Source organism: Lepus europaeus, chromosome 12 (assembly GCF_033115175.1).
Source record: "Lepus europaeus isolate LE1 chromosome 12, mLepTim1.pri, whole genome shotgun sequence".
Classification (NCBI taxonomy): Eukaryota; Metazoa; Chordata; class Mammalia; order Lagomorpha; family Leporidae; genus Lepus; species Lepus europaeus.
Window position 1 is genome coordinate 75,085,520 of NC_084838.1, and position 23,999 is coordinate 75,109,518.

Sequence of the window (23,999 nt, forward strand, 5' to 3'; positions counted from 1 at the left end):
CTTTTTAGTCTCAATTACCCACTTGCTTTACATTCCTGAAATTCATCATTTGCTAAGTCATTTCTACTCTTTGGTATAATCTGGTTTAGCATATTTTGCTACTTGTGACAGGAAAAAGGCCACTGAATAGCATTTGGTTGTATATCTCTGCAGGAACCTTGGCTGCACCAACAATCACAGGGTGAACAGGCAAGTGGAAAACAACTCACGGAGTATCCCAGGAGAGTTTCCACTGCAGCTCCTTGCTTCTGCTGACAGCTGATATGATAGAAGGTGAACAGGAGGTGGTGATGTATTGTCAGCTTAGCTGGAAGTTTAATTTTTACTTCTTCATAAAAGTCAGGGGACCTGTTTCCAAAGCACATTAGACACAGATAACTTTTAGCAAGGTTGACTCCTCTGATGATGAACTATAATGCCACAGACCCTTTGCTCCTTAGACTTTTCATTTTACATTATTCTGCTCCAAAGCTGGAAGTCCTTGAGACCAAGTTTATGTTATCAGATGTACTTCACTTATAGAAAGCTGCTCACAAGTTAAAGGCTTTGTCAGGAAAAAAAATCTGCATACACAATGGAAAAACCCAACAGCCTAATTTGAAAAGGGGATTAGATTTGGAGTCTTGCAATGACCTCCTTTTCCACGTCTGCTCCCAGTGACAGGGCCTGGCACATGACTGGAGAAACACAGGAGTGAAGCAGGAAGGAAAAGGAGCCTGGTTCTATTGAATTACAAAGTCCCAGACACTCTGCTAAGGCTTCGTGCACATTACCTCATTTATTCCTCAACTGCACTCTGGAAAGTGATTAAATGAAGTACTTAAATGGACCTCATTTATCAAGCCAGGATCAAGCCCAATTCTGTCTGACACTGTACAGCTGTCCCTGTGCTACCTGTGGAATATGAGTCAACAGCTTAGACATTATTCCGCGACTCAATTTGCTGACACGGTAGTGAGTGTTCCATTTTTCCTTGGGTCAGCTTCAGTAGGTAGTGGAGCAGGTGTAGACTGGTGTAGACAGAGCAAAACTGGCTTTTGCTTCTGGCTCCTCCTGGTGTCTCAAAGCAAGTTAGAAAATTTATTTCTGTTTTCAACACTCTACAATGTCCTGAGAGCAGAAGGACCCACAAAAGTCAAATCCATGTTAGATTCTGCATGCTGCGGTCCTCTCCCTATCTTAACTAATGACAAGAAAACTGTCTGCAGTACGGAATCGCAGAACTGACAGGAATTTCCATTCACCCTTGATTCCTGAATGACAAAAACTGTTGGGAGGAGTCACTCAGGGGATTCAGAAAAGCCAGGAGCAGATGGAACAACCCTGGCACATGCTCAGAACTCTGAAATATACTCACTTATTATGGTATGTAATGGCTGTGTACACTTCCTGCAGAAATTCAGGCCCAGTGGATTTTCCAAAGATGACCTGTTGACAACACAGAAAGGACCAAATTAGCAGTGACTTTTGGGTGTATTGACTATTATCAGGCCAATGGGATGCTCTGGTCTTACAGGGGTGCATTTTATAAATTAAGAGTTCCAGATTTTAAAACTGGCCCAACCACACCTATGCAGAGGAACTGGCTATGAAAGTCAACTGGCATTCCACAGAGCTACACTAGGGAGCAAGGGCTGCAGGTGTGTAAGATCGGAATGCCAGTGCTCTTTCCACTCTGCCTCACCGATGAGAGGTCTACACGATGGGGCAAAGTCACATAATTTTGTCCACATGCCTGGTCCAGGCTCTTTCCCCTCCATAGAGGCTTGAGTGATTCAGACCTTCCCTGTTGCCCACATGTGTGTGCTATTTAGAACGAGACACTTCCTTAGGTCTGCCGTAGCCCTACAGGCACAAGATTGGAGCAAAGAACAAAAAACCCTCTCCTCTAGATACAGTGATACCTGTGCCAGGTCTCAGGACTCAGCAAGGACAACACTGGCTGGAATTTGGCCTCCCCTTGCCACGAGGCTGAGTTCCTTAGCTGTACATGGGACCTGCACAAAAATACCTGGTAGCCTGCCCTGAGCTGTACTGTTTGTTCACAAGCCACCACCATTGTTTTAAATGGACACCTTGCACTGCACTCCTAACACTGGGATGTTAGGAGGAAATTATGAAGCAAAAGGTAGATATCTGAAGAGTAACAGCTCTGGAAAAAAATGACTTCAGTAGAAAGATATATTAACTGAATTACATGACTTAAAAAAAAAAAACAGTAAGAGCTAGCCGCCCATCTCACTTAGCAGCAGGTGGTGTGAAAATACAAATCCCAGCATTTTGGCTTCCTTAGAGAACACTGTATTATACATATAATTTGACTGATGTTTTGTCTCAGGACAAAGATCTGGTCCTAAAAGGTTTTGAGGCGGTGTGTGTTTAGCATTACCAGGCATGACTTCCCATTTATTAGTAGGTGTGGTGTGAGGCCTGGGTAAGGGTGCCATGCCGTGCATACATGGGAGAAGTTCAGCAAACACACTGGACAGGCTGAGCCCATCTGTCTACTCTGTAGATGACCAGAACCATGGGGTCCTGTGAGTAGCATGGAGAAACTTCATGCTATCTTTCATCCTCTAAATGCATATCCTCTAAAATGATATTCATTTCCAATGTTTTGCAGCTCACTTGGGAATAGATTAGCTAAGAGACTTTCAATTCAGGATCCTGGGAACACAGGCCTTGTCCATGGGGAGCAGTGTGGGCCTGGAACAGGCATACTCTGCTCCCGGGTGAGCCTTGGAGTGTGCCCTTGTGTTCTGACAAGGCAAGCACAGCCCACCCCACTTGAGGCAATTGTTCACTTCCAGCCTACCGGCATAGCGCTGCTGGCATCTTCTCCACACATGAACTGGATCTTTATCGTAATGTTGCGGGCAGACGCCAGTTTGTTAGCAAAGTTCAGTCTCTGGGGGTAGACATAGAGGAGATTTCTGGAAAAGAAGAGATACAGGATCAGTGAACAAGGCCTAGACTTTATTTTCAACAAGTTCTTGAGCAAATGCCTGGCCCACACTTGTGGGGTGACTGTCATGAAGGGAGGTTTCCTTCAGAAATGAATTACTGTGGGAGGAGTGGGAGGGCTACTGTGCATTCTTTCTGGTCACCTACACTCATCTGACAATAACCAACAGTGCTCACTGCATATCAAGATGTGTCTGCTGGGGCCAGCACTGTGGCAGCGGGTTAAAACTCCAGCCTGCAGTGCCAGCATCTTATATAAATGGGTACAGATTTGAGTCCCAGTTACTCCACTTCCAATTCAGCTCCCTGCTAATATGCCTGGGAAAGCAGCAGAGGATGGTGCAAGTGCTTGGGCCCCTGCACCCATGTGTTAGGCCCAGAAGAAGCTCCTGGCTTCAGATTGGCTCAGCTCCGGCCATTGCGGCCACTTGGGGAATGAACCAGCGAATGGAAGACACCTCTCTCTCTCTCTTTCAAATAAATAAAATAAATCTTAAAAAAAAAAAATAGAAGTGTCTGCTGTAATAAAGTCTGAATTCATTGGAATGTACAAATTTGCAAGGAGTTAATTGCATGTCTGAGATATAAATAAGAAAACAAGAAAGGTTCAGCCTATTTGAAAGTAAATTCATAGTCTAATTTCATTCCTTTGTTTTCTTGTGTTACTTTCTGATCTTTATATTATGGCTTCAATTTTGAATTGGCGTGGTTTTCTGTTTTAGTTTAGTTTTCTTATCTAGCCCAATTGCTATATAACAACAATATGAAAAATATTTCAATTCATTCAGCACCTGTAGGACAGGTACTAGGCTATGCATAATTAGCATATATTTTTATATTTGCAGTATTAGCAATGAATTCTAGTAAAATGTAAGCTTTGTGACAAAGATTAAAAATTATTTATTTATTTTTGTTTTATTTGAAAGGCAGAGAAAGAAAAAGACAAACAGAAGAGATCGTCTATCCATTGGTTCACTCTTCAAATACCTGGAACAGCCACAGCTGGGCCAGGACAAAGCCAGGAGACCAGAACTCAATCTGACTCTCTCATATAGGTAGCAGGGACCCAGGTCCTTAAGGCATCACCTACTACTGCCTCCTCAGAATACGCATTAGCAGTACCTGGATCAGAAGCAGAGGAGCTGCGACTTGAGTCAGGCACTCAGATACGGGATGCAGGTATCCTAAGAGATAACTTAACTGCTGTGCCAAACACCTACCTCTGGGGCTTTTAAACAATTTCATTTAGTTCTACTTGAGAGGCAATGGGGGGAGGACAGATATATATATATATATCTTCCATCTGCTGTTTCAGTCTACAAATGCCTGCAACAACTGGGGCTGGGACAGGCTGAAGCCAGAAGCAGGGAACTCAATCTGGGTTTTCTATGTGGGTGGCAGGACCTTAAGTACTTGGTCCATCACCTGCCATCTCCTAGGATACATATTAACAGGAAGGGGAAATTGGAACCAGAGCTGGGACTCAAATCCAGGCACTCTGCTATGGGATACAGGCATCCCAAGTAGCATTGCAACCCCTGCACCAAACATCAGCTCTGAGAACAGGGACTTTTATCTGAAGTTTCTGATTCACTGATGTAGCTCTAGCAGCTAGGGTAGCGTTGGGAACACGGTAGGCTCCAAAGAAATGTCTGTTGGATAACAGAAATATGTATTATTTTGATGACATTTATTCCCGACATGAAAAAACAATAATGATTCACCTTTAGACACATAATGTTCCCTAATACCTCATATTTACTAATTTGTCTAATTTTCATAATTATTCTAAAGCAGGCTATCATCACTGCCATCATCTCCATGTTACAAATACGGACAAAGAAAAGGTACAGAGAAGTTCAATAACATGTCTCAAATTATAAAGTTAGGAAACAGCAGTCAGGATTTGAACCCAGGAGGTCCAGGTCCAGAGCCATGCTCCTTACCACTATGCTATCTCTCAGATCAGATGCTCACTACAATAAGAATGTCCTTTCACATTGGGTCATCTGACATCCTTCAGTGACAAGTTTGCTTTAACTTTACAGTTACCATTAACAGTATGCCAAGGCTGCTTCAATTAGTTAGTGTAATGATCTTTGGGAAAATGTTTTATCTTCCTCACTCTTACCCCACCACCCTAATTCCTGGGTAATATACTTTTCCTAAACAGACATATTCTTGGGGCTGGGGCTGTGGCAGAGCGGGTAAAGCTGCTGCTGGCAGTGCCGGCATCCCATATGGGCACTGTTTCGAGTCCTGGCTGCTCTACTTCCAATCCAGCTCTCTGCTATGGCCTGGGAAGGCAGTGGAAGATGGTCCAAGTGCTTGGGCTCCTGTACCCATGTGGGAGACCCACAGGAGGCTCCTGGCTCCTGGCTTCAGATCAGCGCAGCTCTGGCCATTGTGGACATCTCGGGAGTGAACCAGCAGATGGATAAATCCATGATCTTCCCATCACTCATCCTTGCTACTGCAATATCAGCAGTGACAGTACTAATAATCACAAGCCTGGACAAAACAAATGAATGGACCCAGAGGACCTGCTTCGAGTAGATCAAGCAGACTGCTCCAAAAAAATCATTTTGGTCGGTGCCGTGGCTCAACAGGCTAATCCTCCACCTTGTAGCGCCGGCACACTGGGTTCTAGTCCCTGTCGGGGCGCCGGATACTGTCCCGGTTGCCCCTCTTCCAGGCCAGCTCTCTGCTATGGCCCAGGAGCGCAGGGGAGGATGGCCCAAGTGCTTGGGCCCTGCACCCCATGGGAGACCAGGAGAAGCACCTGGTTCCTGGCTTCGGATCAGCACGGTGTGCCGGCCGCAGTGCACTGGCCACAGCGGCCATTGGAGGGTGAACCAACAGCAAAGGAAGACCTTTCTCTCTGTCTGTCTCTCACTGTCCACTCTGCCTGTCAAAAAAAAAATCATTTTGCATCAAATGTACAGATAAAGAGAGAGCCATCTTATAAGCTAATGTGCAAGGCAGGAAACTGAGAGAGTACACCTTTGGACCACTAGAGATGAGTGGATTCATACTGAGACTCTGTTCTTGTAAGAGATGTGAGATTTCTGACCATTTTGATGGGGGCAATCCTTAGATCCAAGCATATAGATTGGAAGGGCTAGTATTGGGAACCAGGCCTTTTTTTCCTTATCACATCCCATAGTCTGGCTTTACTTTCAGAGTGTGTTTGAAATTTTTACAGTGCAGTATGTTTCATGGACAATTCGTCATGCCAAAATCAAAGACACTTATTTCTAGGAGTGTCATAAACCTCATTTAGTCTTATCCCAGAAATGGACTGATTCCATTAGCCTGACAGTCACTGAAAGCTGCACCCCAAACCCACATTTCCCTATTTGCTCCAGAGTACCCCAGTGTCCTTCAAAAAAACTAACAAGGGTTTGGGGATGAGGTAGGAGGAGGATGACCAAACACAGCTGGGAAGACTGGGGCAAACCAAGATAACCAGGTTAAAGTGCACCACAATCGCCTCTGATGGGGAGGACTCTGATCCTTTCTCCAAATGCTTTGACCTCAGAACTCCTTTATTTATCCTCTCATGGCATATTTCTCAACTTTAATATTATGACAGATCACTTAGGAAAACACTGAAGGAAACTTTTCTGGCTACATCAGCTGATCACATTCCACATCAAGGACAGAAAAATTACAGCCGAAGGATTCTCTACTCAACTATCCAGTAGATGATCTCAGGCATTCAAGAAGAAAAATGGTATTTGGAACTGTCAAGAACACAAGGAATTGTTGCTGTGTGTGCAAACTCAAAGGCCAGAGAAACAACTGAATAGCAGTCCTACACTTTGCTTTCCCCTACCCTCTGCATACTGGGGAACTTACTGGAGGCAAAATGAGTGTGAGCCAGTGCTGGGAATGGATCCGAGCTGCTGTACCCTATGACTTCTGCAGGCTGCTCTGACTTCAGCCCAGTAGTATCACTACCCTGGCCTGGTGGCACTTGGTGCACACCTTCCCCCTGATTGTCAGCCTTTGTTCCCAGCTCTTGCTAGCTACCACCCAGTCTTCTTTTTGGGTTCTTTTTCCAGAGTCATAACTGGCTATTGACCACTGCATTGGCCACTTCTTACCTTCAAATGAAAAAGAAGATAAATCCAAGACAACAAGAGGAAATTAATACAGATGGGCAGAATACTTCAACTATCCGCGAGGTATAGATGGGCTCTCCAAAAAGGAAGATGACAGGCTAGGGCGCAATGAGGAACAGGACTCTGGAGTGCTCAAGCTAGGAGACACCTCACCTGAACTCCAGCATTTTTTGAGGGGAAGAAAAAACATTTATTTCAGGCCAGGACTTAAACACACACTGTTTCCATGGCTGCTGTGTCCAAAGCTTGCCAAGTGGCTGCTGTGCGGCTCCCATGGGTTCATGCCGTCTTTTCCCTCAATGATGCAGTTAATGAACATTTCAGTCCTTATAACGCAGGGTTCTTAACTACAAACTCATTTGTGCAGAGAAAGAATCTGATACAGTGATTGCACCTCTTTTAAACCAGGACTTAAACTCTGTCTCAGGATTTAACTATCTTTTTACTTTCTGATAAAATATATATTACATAAATATATTTATAATATATAAATTATAAATATATAAATATATCAGTTTTAAATATAGGCAGGAGTTAGGGATAATAAAGATTGCTCTGTGCCAACACAGAGACTTTAAATTATGCTTAGAGTTGGGAGTTACATTAAATTCAACTGATAGTTTAAAGGAAGCAATTACATGGAGTCTAATCAAGGCACACATGAAGTGTCTCATTATTAGTCTCAAAAACGTAAAAAAAAAAAATTATCAACAAAACTGGAGCTTGTAGCTGTCAGGTTTGCTCTGTTGGGAATGAGTAGGTAAAAAAGCCTGGAGAAATGGGTTCTCTCCACTGCTGGAGACAAGGGAGAAGGCTCCTGGTTTAATGTTAACAGCAGCTCCAGCTGCCATGAACCCCAACTTTTAAAGATAGGACAGTCAAGGCCCCAAGACATAAGCGAGTTGGCCAAACAGCACACAGAAGACCCAGTGCAGAGCTGTTTCTACTCCACCACGTGCTGTCTGAGCAGCACCTCCCAAATCTTGCTCTTTCAAACCGAGGCAGCCCAGTTCCAATGCAGCCGGATCCGGCTGGGCTACAGACACCGTCAGGAGTGGACTTGGATATGGTGATGGAGGGCAGAAGACGGTTTACAGTAGGGGTGCAGGATGCATGTAGGATACAGAAATCCCTCTGCTCACTGCCTATTATTCATTGCCACAGCCAACACTCAGGTAAAGCTAACGTTTACAGAGTGGTTGCGTCAGAATGTGCTTTAAGCTGTTGGCTCTGTAGCCAGAGAACTGGGATTTGAATGCAACTTTTGCACCTTTTAGCTATACAGCCTAGGGCAAGTCTTTTAGCCTTTCCAAAGCTCCAGCAGGGCCAATAACTGCAACTGCCGCACTGGGCTGTGGTGAGCACTAGTGAGCAAGAATGGAATAAACGACAGCTACTCTGAGGACTGATTCCTCCACACAGATACTAAGTCAGACGTACACTCCAAAGTGGGCTGCCCCATCGCTCCACTACAAACCACCCTCATCCAGAGAGCAGTGCTTCCTATATTGACCTTGACTTCCACACTTACGCAGACAACCTACTCCTTACATATTAGTTAAAAGGAACTTTGAAAAATGTACAATACATTATGTCAGGCCCCTACAAGAGTTTCCAAACTTCTCATCTTGCCCTTGACAATTTCTGACCTTATTTCTTACCACTGTCCATTACTAGTCTTTTTTCAAAGACTAGAGGATATCAGACTTACTCCCATACCAAAGGTATTTGTACCTCCTGTTCCCCAGGGTTCCCCCCAGTTCTCTAAATGACAGGTTCTTTCTCATTTGTTGGGTTTTAGCGCATGTAGGACCTCCTCATAGGTTTTTCTTATCATCCTATTTAATTGGTCCACTCCACTTTCATCACATGAGTATCATTTACACATGTGATTAAGAGAGCACTATGTGGGACCAGCATGGTGGCACAAGGAGTTAACATGCAGCCTGCAATTCTGGTATCCCATATAAGTGCCAATTCAAGGTCTGCCTGCTCCACTTGTGATACAGCTCCCTGCTAATGTGCCTGGGAATGCAGCGGAATATTGCCCTAATGCTTGTGCCCCTGCACCCATGTGGAGACCTGGAGGAAGTTCCTGGCTCCTGGTTTCAGATCAGTCCAATTTTGGATGCTATCGTGGCCATTTGGGGAATGAACCAGGGATGGAAGACCTCTCTGTCTCTCTTTCTCTCTGTAATTCTGTCTCTCAAATAAATAAATAAATAAATAAATAAATCTTTAAAAAAGAGAGTAAATACATTCCCATTTCTCCATTTTGAATATGAAAAATAGAGAAAAGAAGAAAACAGCACCCACCCAATACCTCAACGCCCTATCTAGCATACTTCCATTTAGTCTTTTTCCTTCTACAAATGAAACATTTTTATCTACTGTAGATGTAAAAACATTATTCTTGTCACTTAATGTCATTCAATTTTGACTATTTTTCCAGTGTGATTAAATAAACATGATATTAAACATGAAATCCCACAATATGAAGTATTACAATTACATAAGTTTTCTCCAAATAAGCACTCAGGTTGTTTCCTGTTTTATCAATTACAAAGCTATGACCAACACAGCCACTCTTCTGCAATGCAGCATCGGTTTGTAAGAATCCCTTTACAGTCTGTATTGCTTAGTTTCTCCACCTTTGACTTAATTGAAAAGACACCAATCAACATTTCTTTAGTGCTGTGCTAGCAGAAATAATGAGCCAGAGTTTGCAAAAAAATGCTTTGAAGTAGCTGGATGAAAGGGGCTGTGTAAATCTCAACAGTAGTAGCCCTGCCAGACTGGTTAATCGGGTTCTGTTAGCACACCCTCTCTTACACTCTAACACAGGGGCAATGCTGTCCACCACACAGAGCCACATGTGCCCCAGACTGGCCCAGAATTCTGCGCATTGCTTTAGAAAGGGTTGCTCACTGTGGGTTGCAACCGCACCACCACACGACCAGTGTCTGCTCTAGCCTGCATACATGTTCCACGGAGCACACAGCTACTCATGTGTGTTGGAATCTCACCACATGACCAGCGTCTGTTCTAGCCTGAACCTAGGGATTCAGCGTCCTTTTTTTCCAGACCAGGAAATTATCTCCTAAAAAGATTTATAGATTTTGCCTAAAAGTTTTTGAGGAGTTGCATTTCCCAAGAATCAGCATATTTCTTATCTGCCAAATGGTCAGTGATAGGTTTTGTGAAAACCGTACGCTTTTGAAGAAGTGACTGCGAACAACAGTGCCTTGTCTCCAGAGAGAAGATCTGACTGCATGATCAATAATCCACAAAGCCAAACCAGGTAAGAGCAGTTACTAAAAAGCAGAATCAGGCCTCTGTGTCTTATGCATGATAAATGAAGTGCCTGAATTAGCCAAAGAAAATCCTAAAAATTATTTTATCTAAGGGTTTTTGAGAGTTTAGCCCAAGACCTAAGTAGGAATCACTTCTCATGGTAAATTTTGGAAGCATCATTGGTAACTACAAGTCTAATGCACATGCAAAGCACAAAGCATTTAGTCTAATCTTATCTGTCCCGAATGCAGACAAAAATGGACTTCTTCAATTGTATGCATCACCACATAGGAGAAAGAGACATTTAGCAGTCATCAGAAATTTTCTGTCCAAATATCCTTCGGATGGCTTCCCTTGATTAGAAACTACCTCGGAAACTCCACATTCGTTCCACTAATTTAGCAATGCCCCCTTGACAACTTATCTTCAAACTGTGGCAATAGAGCAGCTCTAGGAGTTAACTTGTGGAATTTGGTCATTATTAGACCCAATTGTGGACCAAACACTGCCTGCTCTTACATCTTGGGATTATCTTCCAGTTCTTTGGCTGAGAACAGATTCACCCAGGGGACTTTGAAATTTTTCAAAGCCATGGCGAAAAAAATACCAGTTTGGCTTCTGTTAAACTTGGCTTATTCTTTACCCAGAACAAGAAAACAAAGAGGAAGACTGGCCCCTGTTAGTCATGCCCAAGATGACATCAATGTGCTCCCCGAGGGGCTGCCATAGCTTGGAGCCAAGCCCAGAGGGCTAGTGGGCCACAGCATAAGGCACACCGGCCACTTCTTTAAACAACTGGACACTGGGACACGTCCTCAGCAGAGCTTCTGACACAAGTCAGCCAGCGGGAGAGAAAGAAAGAGGCCTAGAGAGGACACAGAAGCAGGTGGACAAAAGCAAAGGCGGCCTCTGCCTGCTGCTCCGGGGAGAGATTAGCCGAGAAGTGAGCAGAAGCGGGCTATGCCTTGTGCTTCAGGGCAGGTGGGCTTCCTGTGGCAGAGGTGACAGGTGACACCGGTGAGCAGACCATTCTTGATCATTGGAGTTGACTAGTATTTTAGCAGATAGAAAAACAGGCCACCAGGGAAAGAGTGGCGAAGCTGGGGTTATGTCTGCTGTGGAAAACCCGTGCTAAGAAGTGTGGAGGCAGTTCAGCGGGTTGTGACCAGCATTTTGTACATTGACAGTATTTAATTGAGGTATAACTTGCGTGTAATAATGTAATACCATGCATAAGTCTCATTTATGGCTTCCTAAATTTTGACAAATGTAAACTCTTGTAGAATCATAACCAAGATCAATGTATACAACATTTCCATTAAACACAGGTTCCTTGTATCCATTTCCAGTCATTCCCACCTTCAACGCTGGCAATTTTTATCATTCCTGATCTCGAACTTCAAGTGGGCTGAGTAGGTACTCTTACGGTTAAGTTTTTATGATCAAATATGTGATTACCTCAATAGATTCAGAGAAAACATTTGGCAAAATTCAGCATCCATTTGGTATTAAAGTCCCTCAATGAAATTAATCTATGAAAAGCTTAAAAAAAAAAAAAAGCAAAAAAGAAGTGTGGAGGTGCAAATTAACTCTTTACCATGCAAATGCTTATCAATTTCTGGCAATGGTAACCCAAGTCATCTTTTGGATGAAAAATTATTGTATTGTTAACTTCCACACCCACCAAGAAATATGGGGAGCACCATTCAGTCATGTCATGTCATAAAGACAGAATCCTGCTTTACTTACAGGGCCTGAGAAATCACAAATAGAGCCCAAGGAGGAACTGTACTTGTTCAAGGCCAAACAATCCTTAAGGGTTCTTTTCTTGTGTATGTCTTTGAAAGTGAGAATGAAGCATACTCAACGGCTAATATTTAGTGTATAAAATTGAGTGAAAATTCAGAAAGTAAAACTTGATCTCTGATAAAACAATAAATATGTAAAAACTAGAAGATGATGCAGGAAAATGAAAATGTGGATCTGGGGGCAGGCACTGTGGCAAAGGGGGTAAAGCTGCTGCCTGTGGTGTTGGCATCCCATATAGTGCTGGTTCAAGTCCTGGCTGCTCCACTTCTGATCCAGTTCTCTGCTAATGGCCTGAGAAAGCAATGGAAGATGACCCAAGTGCTTGGGCCCCTGCACTCATATGGGAGACCCGGAGGAAGCTCCTGGGTTCAAAAAGGCCCAGCTCTGGTGTTGTGGCCATTTGGAGAGTGAATTAGAGGATGTAAGATCTTGCTCTCTCTCTCGCTCTCTCTCTGTAACTCTGCCTTTCAAATACATAAATAAATCTTTTAAAAAAAGATTTGGTTTTGAAATGGGATTGAAATTTGGTTTTGTTTCTTCCTGTAACAAAATAGTATTATCAGATACATACTTTTCTTTAAAAAGAATGGAGAAAGAAAAATTTAAAAAATTGCTGATGCTAGAGCCTGGGTTATCTCCATTATCTTTTGAATATCAGTAGTACACACATATTAAGCTGTCTCCTATCAAGTAGATGGGTTGTATCGAGACATGGGACTAGTGTCCCTTACCAGGTAAGACAATGGGTTGAAGCATTCTTAAAACATTGAAAAATACTCCACAAATGTAAGGTGAGCAATCATTTTCCTCCCCTAGAATAAAAAGGTTAGGGCCAAGTCATACAATGATACCTGAGAATTGCTTTGTAAACTGTAAAATACAACACAAATCAAGATGATATAAACAGCATTGTGTGAAACAGCTGAGTAGATTTTCTTTTTAAAGATTTATTTTTTTATTTGGCAGGCAGTTACAGATAGGCAGAGGCAGAGAGAGAGAGAGAGAGAGCAAGAGAGGTCTCCCATCTGCTGGTTCACTCCCCAGATGGCCACAATGGCTAGAGCTGCACCAATCAGAAGCCAGGAGCCAGGAGCTTCTGGGGTCTCCCACATGGGTGTAGGGGCCCAAGGACTTGGGCCATCTTCCATTGCTTTTCCAGGCCACAGCAGAGAGCTGGATTGGAAGTGGAGCAGCCAGGACTAGAACCGGCGCCCATATGGGATGCAGGCACTGCAGGCAGCGGCTTTACCCACAATACCACAGTGCTGGCCCCCTGAGTAGATTTTAAAATGTGGTTGACACTGCTTGGGTTGCCTGTATCCCATATTGGATTTCCCAGTTCAAGTTCCTGCTCTCCCACTTCCTGCTAATGGGCACTCTGGGATGGAAGCAGAAGATGGCCCAAGTGCCTGTGCCCCTGCACCTACATGAGAGAACCAGGTGGAGTCCCAGGCTTCAGCCTGGAGCAGCCCCCAGCCCCGGCTTTTGTGGGCATTTGGGAGTGAACCAGAGGTGGCAAGATCTCTGTCTCTCTCTGTTTCTGTCTTCCTTTTCAGATAAAATGAAAATAAATACATAAAAATTTAAAAAATAAAATGCCACTTTAAACACTGCAGGACTGTGAGATACGACTATGTGAATATAACACCTGGGCAAAGGCTCAAGCCCTCTGGGCTTCTCCTTCGTTCTCTCTCAGTCTCCATCTGTGTTTTCTGTCTTTCATGTGTGTAACTCTCTCTGCCTCTCTTTCAGTCTCCCCAGGTCTCTGTGTCTCTGATTACCAGCCCTCTGCCTCTCCCACAGCCTCTCAGAAAAGGGCCAAGTGCTCTTTCCGAGGAAGCCCTCCTCTCCTCCAGTTCTGGGATGGACTGTGGGCAGGGCCATGCTAAAGCTCAGGACAAGTGCGGGGCCCAGCACCTACGGACATTTTCAGATTCCACAAAAATGCCAGTAGCCCCACAATTATTAGCTCTGAAAATATGAAAAGAAAACCTCAAAACCAAAATGAATGACTTTCAAATTAAATACGCAAAATTTTGTTGATAAGTCAATGATAACTCTAAAGAATTTAATCTGAAGGTAAAAAAATGTTCCTCATACTTTGCAGATGGGTGTAAAATTTTATATAAAGTATACATAACGAGTGGGAAATGGGGGCATTGCAATATGTTTTAAATAACATGCTGTTGGGTGTTTCTAGATCCAGGTCTTAAAAAGGCCTTAAACAGGGGTGACCCGAAGAGGATAAAATACAGGAGAAATTGGTTTTTCAATTTTATTAACTTTCTTATAGATTGAGATGTGTTGACTTAATAGCAAACTACTGGCAATATACACTGGATTAAGGTAGATGGGCTAGTAAATTAGTACCTGGCTGCCCGATACAGCATCATTGTAACGGTGTTATACATAAAACGGTCTCCATTTTTCTACATAAACACTTGCAAGCCAACAATTTTGGCAATTTCCAAGCAATTCCTTTTTCTTGTGCTTTTTATAACTCTCCTTTCCAGCCTTTTTGGCAAAGACAGAGTCAAAGAATGGGTGAACGCTTTGCTGAAGCAGAAACGCAGCAAAACCAATGGAGATGCTGTTATTGAACACACAGAAAAAGGTCAGTGCCTTTCAGTCTCTTCAGCAATTTGTTGGCCACACGCTGATTCCAGCAAGGGAACTTCAAGTACCTACCCATATCAGTAACATCCTATGCTATTTAGTGTCTCTTACTCAAGTATTCAAAAGAAAATTGCAAATCGAGATACATTATTTGAAGGTACTTATGCAAGACATCAGGAGATCTGATTTCAATTTGTCATTTATATTTAACCACCAGCACTCTTACACTGTGTAGGTTCTGTTGTAAGTACCTGTGAAAGACACCACCGCTGGTCTGGTCGCCTTTGGCAGATAAAACAAAGGCTCAGAGAGGATGCCTAACTTGCACAAGGTAACACAGCTAGCAAATGGCACCGAAATTCCAATCCAGGTGCTCAGAAGCTACACCCAGTGCCTAATAAACAGTCTGTCTGCTCAGTCACCAAACTCACCAGGACTTTATAGATGTACTTTTTATAGTGAGGTCTTACCATATTTATAAGGACTATAGGGCACTTTCCCAAACTAACCATGCAATTTTTCTAAAGGTCTGAAGTAGAGGCAGACATTCAGCCCACTGACTGGGCTCCTGGTTACACTGCCCACATCCCATGTTCAGTGCCGGGCTCTGGCTCCTGATTCCTGGGACAAGAGCTGATGGCTCAGCTAGGAGGGTTCCTGCCACCCACTTGGGATACCTGGATTGAGTTGCCAGCCCCTGGCTTTGGCTTTCCGCTTCTCCACTGCTCCAGGCATTTGGGAAATGGACCAGCAGTAAGGCCGTTCATTCTCTCTCTCTCAGAACCTTGATTTGAAATGGCGCAGTGAAGTTAGAGGATGAGAATGCTGCCCCCCAAGTTAAAGATTTTCATATTTTGAATATATCAAGAGCAAATTAAAGTCAGAAAGCTGAATACTTTTTATGATCAGGAATTACCTAGGAAGTGCGCTATTTTTAAGTGGAAGCATGCTTTGTAAACATGAACGTGTCAGTGGCTGAGTACTCTGCTACTCGAAGTGTGGCCCATGTAGGAGCAGCACTGGTGTCAGCGCCCCCTGGAGCAGTTAGAAATGCATCCTAGACCTGCTGAAGCAGGTTTGTCTGAGGTTTAACCACGTCAGCCGACTCAAAAGCACATTCAGGTTCGAGAAGCACTGATCCAAGAGAACTGGGTTCTCTTTAATTTGGCAGATTTAGGAATCTCACAGTTCATTGTGATTCCTTTATTTTCTTGGTAGCTAGGAAGCTCAAAGGCAAATTTGCAGAAGATTTTTTAAGGAATTGTAAAGGCCTCAGGGCTACTCTGTATATTAACCTTTCCTGACTTTAGGATGATTTCCTTCTAAGTATTTTCTTTCTGCCAAGAAATATTACACCTTGTTATATGACCCCTTTATACTGCCCCAGACTTTTTAGAATGGGAAAGTTCACAAATAAATGCATAAAAATAAAACACTTGTGGGGCTGGCGCTGTGGCTCACTTGGTTAATTCTCTACCTGCAGCGCCAGCATCCCATATGGGCACCGGGTTCTAGTCCAGTTGCTCCTCTTCCAGTCCAGCTCTCTGCTGTGGCCTGGGGAGGCAGTGGAGGATGGCCCAAGTGTTTGGGCCCCTGCACCTGCATGGGAGACCAGAAGGAAGCACCTGGCTCCTGGCTTTGGATTGGCGCAGCGCACCAGCCGTAGTGGCCATTTGGGGGGTGAACCAGCAGAAGGAAGACCTTTCTCTCTGTCTCTCTCTCTCTCACTGTTTAACTCTGCCTGTCAAATAAAAAAAAATCTAAAAATAAAAAAGAAGAAGAAAAAGAAAAGAACTGTGGCAGCAGCTTCCAAGAGAGCTGCTGGAGATTCCCACCTCCTGGGGCCAGTGCTGTGGTATAGCGGGTAAAGCCACTACCTGCAGTGCCTGCATCCCATAATGGCGCCTGTTCGAGTCACAGCTGCTCCACTTCCAACCCAGCTCTCTGCTGTGGCCTGGGAAAGCAGTGGAAGATGGCCCAAGTGCTTGGGCCCCTGCACCCACGTGGGAGACCCGAAAGAAGCTCCTGGCTTTGGATCTGCTTTTGTTGCACAGCCATCTGGGGGGTAAGCCAGTGGATGGAAGATATCTCTCACTCTGCCTCTGCCTCCTGTAACTCTGCCTTTCAAATGAATAAACAAATATTAAAAAAAAAAAAAGATTCCCACCTCCTGGTATTTTGTATCTGTGGAATCACCTCTCAGCTAAGGCCAGAGCTAGCGACTTGCTTTTGATAAGCAGAATGCAATAGTTCCCTCTTATTTACAGGAATTATGTTCCAAGATGCTTAGAGATGCCTGGCAGCTCTGAGAGTCCCACACCTGATGGATGCCATAGTCCTTCTATCTATATACATGGCCATGATAAAAGTTCCACTTACAAATTAGGCAGAACAAGATTAACAATAACTAATAACAAAACAATAATTACAACATTAATAAAATTAAAATGCATGAAGTATTTGTTTCTGGAAGTTTCCATTAATAATTTCAGACTGTGGTTGACCATTGGTAACTGAAATTGGGGAAAGCAAAACTATGGATAAGGAGCGGGTACTGTATGAGGAAAGCAGTGGGGTGGCACTTTTGAGATCAGGTTACAAAAAGACCGGCTTCTACCCTGCTTGCTCTCTCACTTGTGTATTGTGAGGTTGTGAGCTGCCCTGTGAAGGGTCCACCACAGCAAGGAACTCAAAGAAGCCTCTGGCCAATGACCAGTGAGAAACCGTGGCCCTTAGTCACAACCCAGGAGCAGCGGAATCCTGCCAACAACCACGCAGCAAGCCTGGAAGAGGATCCTCCCAAGTGACCTAGAGGCGGCCACTGTCTTGGCCAATATCTCAGCCTCAGCCTGGTGAGGACCCCAAGGCAGATCCCCCAGGTAAGCTGCACCTGGATAACCCTCATAAGATGCGAGTCATGACCATTCATAGCTGTAAGCTACAAACATTTTGTTAAACAGCAACAGACAACTAATTCAAATACAAGCATTTTTGAAAGTATACGTCAGGGGGCTGGCACTGTGGCACAGTAGGTTAATCCTATGCTTGTGGCACCCGCTTCTTGTGTGGGGGCGCCATTTCTAGTCCCAGCTGCCCCTCTTCCAATCCAGCTCTCTGCTATGGCCTGGAAAAGCAGCAGAAGATGGCCCTGCACCTGCATGGGAGACTTGGAAGAGGCAGCACCCAGCTCCTGGCTTCGGATCTGCACAGCTCCAGCCGTTGCGGCCATCTAGAGAGTGAACCAACAGAAGGAAGACCTTTTTCTCTGTCTCTCCCTTTCACTGTCTATAACTCTACCTCTCAAATAAATAAATAAAATCTTTAAAAAAAAAGTATATGTCAGGTATTCTAGGACATTTAAACATTAATTTGTTTAATAAATTTAATTTGCTTTAATTTGTTTAATAAATGACTTGACTTTGGAAAAATCTTTGCCTCTTCATTGACTCTCAGAATTATCTTCCTGGTCTAAGGAACACAATGTAATGACTGCCAATAGAAAAATAACATCAAAATAGCCTCTTCAGAGACAATCCAATTTCCAAATAAGTTGAAAAACTTGAGGGCTCCCAGGGCCAGCATTATGGCACAACTGGTTAAGCCACTGTGACACAAGCAACCTATATCAGAGCAGTTAAGACCTGGCTGCTCGGCTTCCAATGCAGTTCCCTGCCCATGTGCTTGGTTAGGTAGTGGAGGGCGGCCCAAGTACATGGGCCACATGGGAGACCCAGATGGAGGTCCAGGCTTCTGGCTTCAGCCTGGCCCAGTCCTGGCTGTTGTGGCCATATGGGGAGTGAACCAGCAGAAGGACAACACTCTCTGGCTTTCACATAAGTAAGACAAATCTTTTTAAAAAACGAGATTTTCTTCAGGAAGTAAATTTTTCTTTGGTTTTATTTTTTTATTCTATCAACTGAATTAACTAATGTCTCCTAAAGAGGTTATCACAAGTCAAATAAAAGATAAGAAAAATATTAAAAAGTTGCTACACAGAAACATTCTTCTTTCTTTCCTAAAGCAACAAATTCTGAATGAAAGCGTCTCATGAATTAAAAAACAACAGCAACAATAACAAAACATTTCAACAACATCTGGCTGTATTCAAGACTAAAATTCAAGTTTAAAGACACTGTTTTAATGCCAAATCTGAGACGTGGTAGAGTTTTGTTTTTTGAGATTTATTTATTTATTTGAAAGGCAGGGTTACAGAGAAAGAGAGAGAGTCAGAGAGAGAAATCTTCCATCTGTGGGTTCACTCCCCAAATGGCCATAATGGCCTGGGCTGGACCAAGTCAAAGCCAGGAGCCAGGAGCTTCTTCCAGGCCTCCCATATGGGTGCAGAGGTCCAAGCACTTGGGCCATCTTCCACTGTATTCCCAGCCACAATAACAAGGAGCTGGATTGGAAACAGAGCAGCTGGGACATGAACTGGTGCCCATATGGGATGGTGGTGTCACAGGTGGTAGCTTAACCTGTTGCGCCAGGACACTGGTCCCTGGGCTGCAATTTGGAAAGGCTACTGGACAGAACTGTCACACAGAGGATCCACATGAACCAACCTGCATGTTCCTTTAAGGAACAGAGTCAGCACATTTTTTCCAGGCTTTGCAAATAGTTTCCTAAAATGAGTCCAGCGACTGACCAAAAGCACGCACACATACCAAAAATTTTCCAATTTTTGCTGTTGCTGAAGCTGTTTTTTCCTTTGCTTTCAGGCAGACCTTTTATTAGTCTCTACCCATCCAGAGAAACAGCCAATGAATCAATCAGTGCTTTTTATTAAAATGCTAGTTTTAAGATTCCCAACGTTTTTAATTGTGCCAGATGCCTTGGTTTGGTCTGGGCGGGAAAGGTGCTGGAACTTGGGGAAATTGTTGGTCTATAAAATACATTTTCTGGATGCCTCCAACTACCTCTACAAACAAAGGCCATCCTAGCCCTATGACAGGGACACAGGGGGCTGGAGCCATGCCCAGAACCGTCTGAGGGTTATCAGATGGAAATCTTCCAGAAATCATGGACATCAGCCAATAACTCGAGTCCCTCTAATTTGGTCCTTATTAAGCCACTGTATTTCTATTTCCACAAACTGATGTATCGATCTGTGTTTACATTTTGAAGGTTGCCAAAGACCATGAAACTTAAGAGGTAGGACTGGCACATTTTTGGAAGGTTTATAAATTTGCTGTTAAAAGCAAACCAGTTTTAGATTATAAAAGATAAATGCATTAGCCATGGTTTTAAAAAAGTACCTATTTACGCTCTCGGAACTCAGCTCTTCCCTACGCATAGAAGTGTTTGTGCGGTGGGGCCTGCCTGCACTCACAACTCATAGCCACCGCTTCCCCTTGGAAGACTGTGCTGCACACCTGTTGTGTCACCCTGGGCATCCTGACCTCTGGGGTAAGGGGTCAAGGGCAGCCTGTGTGAGGCCTGCAAGCACAGGACACCCATTAACAGAGAACTGCTAAAAGCCCCTGCTCAGGAAATGGCCAAATACTTCATGCAGCCACAGGATGGATATGGACCTTAGGGCGTTCCTTAGAGCTCACGCAATGTCAGGGCCAAGGAAGAAAAGGCTGAAGAGCAGAGGTGACTTTCTCCCTAAATAGCCGAAGAAACATGAACGAACAGTTCCCTGAAGGCCATGCCAGCAGGAGAGAACAAACCACTTCAAAGGACTGATCTTCAAAAAGTAATTTAAAAGCTAACAAAAGTACAGAAATCAAAGAGGGAAGACTTTTCGAATTTTAGGGTGCTCCTTCTAATCTAGACAAGCTATTCTTCTTCTTCATCATCATCATCACCACCAAATGCAAGCCCAGATTTGCCTTTATTTTATCACAACTCCTTGGTTGCTTCTGCCCTGGCCAGCTTTAACTCCCTCACCCAGTAAAACAGGCACACCTCACCAATCTTCCCACTGAATTCTGTGAGAAGGATCTGCAGAGAAAATGACACGTTCAGGAAACCGAAGCAAGGCAGATGCAAACGGAATGAGTGTAAAATAAGGAGACTGATGTGGAGTTGTGAATTACAGCACCTCCTTGGTACTATGTCACAACTGCCTGGATCATGGATTCTAGGTAAATTCTTCACATTCTTTTAGTTTTGTTCAGGATGCGGGATTGGTGACCATGTGAAAACTGATAGTGAACAACTTCTCCCAAAAGGGAGACTTTGCTCTCTACAACACAGGCTACTCCCTGTAATAACCTTGCAAAACATGAGCCAGATGTCTAAGGCTAAGACTTCTACGGAAAGGAGGCAGAAGCTGACAAGTTAGATTAAGATCCTCTGCATAAAATGACAATTGTGACCTCTTGGGACACTGGGGTAGTCTGTGCTTTTCCTTGGTCTTTCCCTTCAAGGAACAAAGATAAAATGCATGTTCTCCTTTAAAAAAATCATAGCTCCATACTATTTTTAAGGAGAGGTAGTTAAAATGTGTCTAAATCTATAAAGTGAGCGAATTGTGCCCTCAAGTGGCTGAATGTTATATTGGAAATATAACTCCCCAAACCTTTGCAACTGTTGCTAAGTGACTTTAGGTAACTGGCTGCCACTTCAGTTCTTTCATTCCTGTAAAAAGGAGGATTTTGGAAGAAGGCATCGGGAACACAGGGATTACGTTCCTGATTTATTACTGAAACCAAGTTTCCAGTAGCACCAGGAATTCACTTTGTCTGCATCCCCATTCCTTGGCTAACTCAAATCTAGATTTTGCCTGGGCTATCACAGCTCTGCCTTAGCAAGTGGCTTGTTTACAGAAGCTTCTGTTCCACAAACAACTGCTTACTAGCCTAGTAAAACCAAGGACTAAATTGTTCTGTACTTAGGGCAGCGTTCTTCCAGTACCCACCCACCCCCTTTTTTTAAGGATTTATTTATTTACTTGAAAGGCAGAGTTAACAGAGAGAGAGGTAAAGACACAAAGAGAGATATCTTCCATTCCCTGGTTCACTCCCCAGATGGCCACAATAGCCAGGCCTGAGCCCAGCAGAAGCCAGGAGCCAGGAGCTTCATCCAGGTCTCCCACATTGGGGCAGGGTCCCAAGTACTTGAGCCATAATCTGCTGCCTTCCCAGGTGCATTAGCAGGGAGCTGGATTAAAAGTGGAGCAGGCAGAACATGAACTGGTACCCATATGGGATGCCCACATCTCAGGTGGTGGCCCAACTTGCTATGCCACAATGCTGGCCCCTAAGTACTTCTTTAAATATGGTGAAAAGCAGCAACTGATCTCTAGAATAGGCATGCCTCTGTGTGAAAGCTAAATATGAGATTTCAGTGTGACATCATTGTGAGGCCTGAATAACTGTCAGTCTAGGACTCTCAATCATGATCTGTCCATCTATTTCCTAACAACAAAAATCCCAATAACTAAAAAAGCAATACTGAATGGGAAGCTATTATTTTGATAGTGATTTAAATAAAGCATGGTTTTGATGGTGATTTTAAGAGGTAAGGACCAAGTCCATCATAAACTACCAATCTTTTTTTTTTTTTTGAAGATTTATTTATTTGAGAGGCAGGGAGAGAGAGAGAGAGAGAGAGAATCTTCCATCCGCTGGTTCACTCCCCAGATGGCTGCAAAGGCTGGAGCTGAGCCGATCTGAAGCCAGGAGCCAGGAGCTTCCTCAGGGTCTCCCACACAGGTGCAGGGACCCAAGAACTTGGGCCATCTTGTACTGCTTTCCCAGGCCACAGCAAAGAGCTGGATGGGAATTGGAGCAGCCAGGATTCAAACCAGTGCCCATATGGGATACTGGCTCTGCAGGCAGCGCCTTTACCCACTACATCACAGCACCAGCCCCAGACTACCAATCATTAATTAGCAAAAGCCCGGAGTACTTCTAGCACCTCAGGAGCACTTTGCCAAAAATCACTGTCCTCATATGAAGAGGCTTTCTCCTCTGTGACAGATCTCTGATGGACGAGCACTTCCTCTTGTCCCAATCCAACTCACCCCATACTCAGCTATACACTGCAGTTGCTTCCCAATGAGCTGGATGAAGCTGGACATCCTGCACCTTGGCCGACTCCATGCACAGGAGGAACCCACAAAGGACGATGGAAGCTTCTCTTCCGGGGGAAGCAGGCAGAAGAGTTGATTCTTGGTAGAGCAGAGCATCAGACCCCAGAGCCCCACCCAGCCCTCGGCAACAAGCATCTCCAGGGTGGCCTGCACACTTCCTGTAAGACACAACTGCTCTCTGCACATGGCTCCCCCACGACTGGAGAAGACCCATTCTGGATACACAGCTAATAGGGTTTAAACTGCAGAACCATTTCCTTGGACGGACGAAATTCCCAGGGGTGACACTGTGGTGCAGCAGGTTAAGTTGCTGCCTGTGTTGCCAGTATCCCATACTGGAGTTCCAGTTTGAGTTCCAATTTGAGTCCCAGCTGCTCCATTTGTGATCTAGCTCCCTGCTATAATGGCCTGGGAAAACAGCAGAAGATGGCCCAAGTGCTTGGGCCCCTGTACCCACATGGGAGACCCAGATGGAGTTCTGGGCTCCTGGCTTTAACCTGGTCCAGTGCAGGCCTTTGGGGCCATCTGGGGCGTGAAGCAAAAGAAAAAAGACTTCTGTCTGTCTGTTTCTCTCTCCCTCTCCTTCCCTCCCCCCATAACTCAGCCTTTCAAATTAACAAATAAATCTTTAAAAAAAATAAAGTTCCTTTTGCAGTGATGGGGAACAACCAGCTTTGGGGCCATATAAGGCATGTGAATAATTTGGTTTTGCCCTGTCAAACCTGCCTGAGTCTCTGCCTGCAGGCGAGACTCAAAATTCAATACATGTACAGCAGGCTAATTTTTAAGTTGATAATTCTGTGTGGCCTGCAAACGCTGTTGTAAATTCCCAAATGACCGTTGGCAGAACAAAGGCTCCCTAGTCCTGCTTGAACTGACATGCCCCATGCCCAGACTCCTCCCTCACCACTTCATCCAAAGTTCTCTCCGCTTCATTCCTTTCCCTAGAAATTCTCTTCACTACATCACAACTCCCAGACACTCATCCAAGATCAGCTCCTACCTCCATTCTATCATTCTTCCCCCTGTAGGACCTAAGTCTGGTAACATCCCTTAGGAGATAACTGAGATAGGGCAGGCACCTCCTGATTAGGCCAGATCAGACTTCTGGTGTGAGAACTTCCAGCTGAATAGGAGGCGGCTGGGGA

The 23,999-nt window shown here is 44.2% G+C and overlaps 1 protein-coding gene across 2 annotated transcripts in view; it reads right to left on the bottom strand.

Annotated features, from left to right (window-relative positions):
• DOCK8 (dedicator of cytokinesis 8) overlaps positions 1–23,999 on the bottom strand; it is a 255,396-nt gene that overhangs the window by 99,058 nt on the left and 132,339 nt on the right. For both annotated transcript variants that reach the window (XM_062208372.1, XM_062208373.1), the window contains exons 15-17: positions 2,816–2,933; positions 1,358–1,428; positions 210–348 (exon numbers count right to left, since the gene is read on the bottom strand). In XM_062208372.1, coding sequence (XP_062064356.1) covers positions 210–348; positions 1,358–1,428; positions 2,816–2,933 — 328 coding nt within the window. The remainder of the gene's footprint in view (positions 1–209; positions 349–1,357; positions 1,429–2,815; positions 2,934–23,999) is intronic.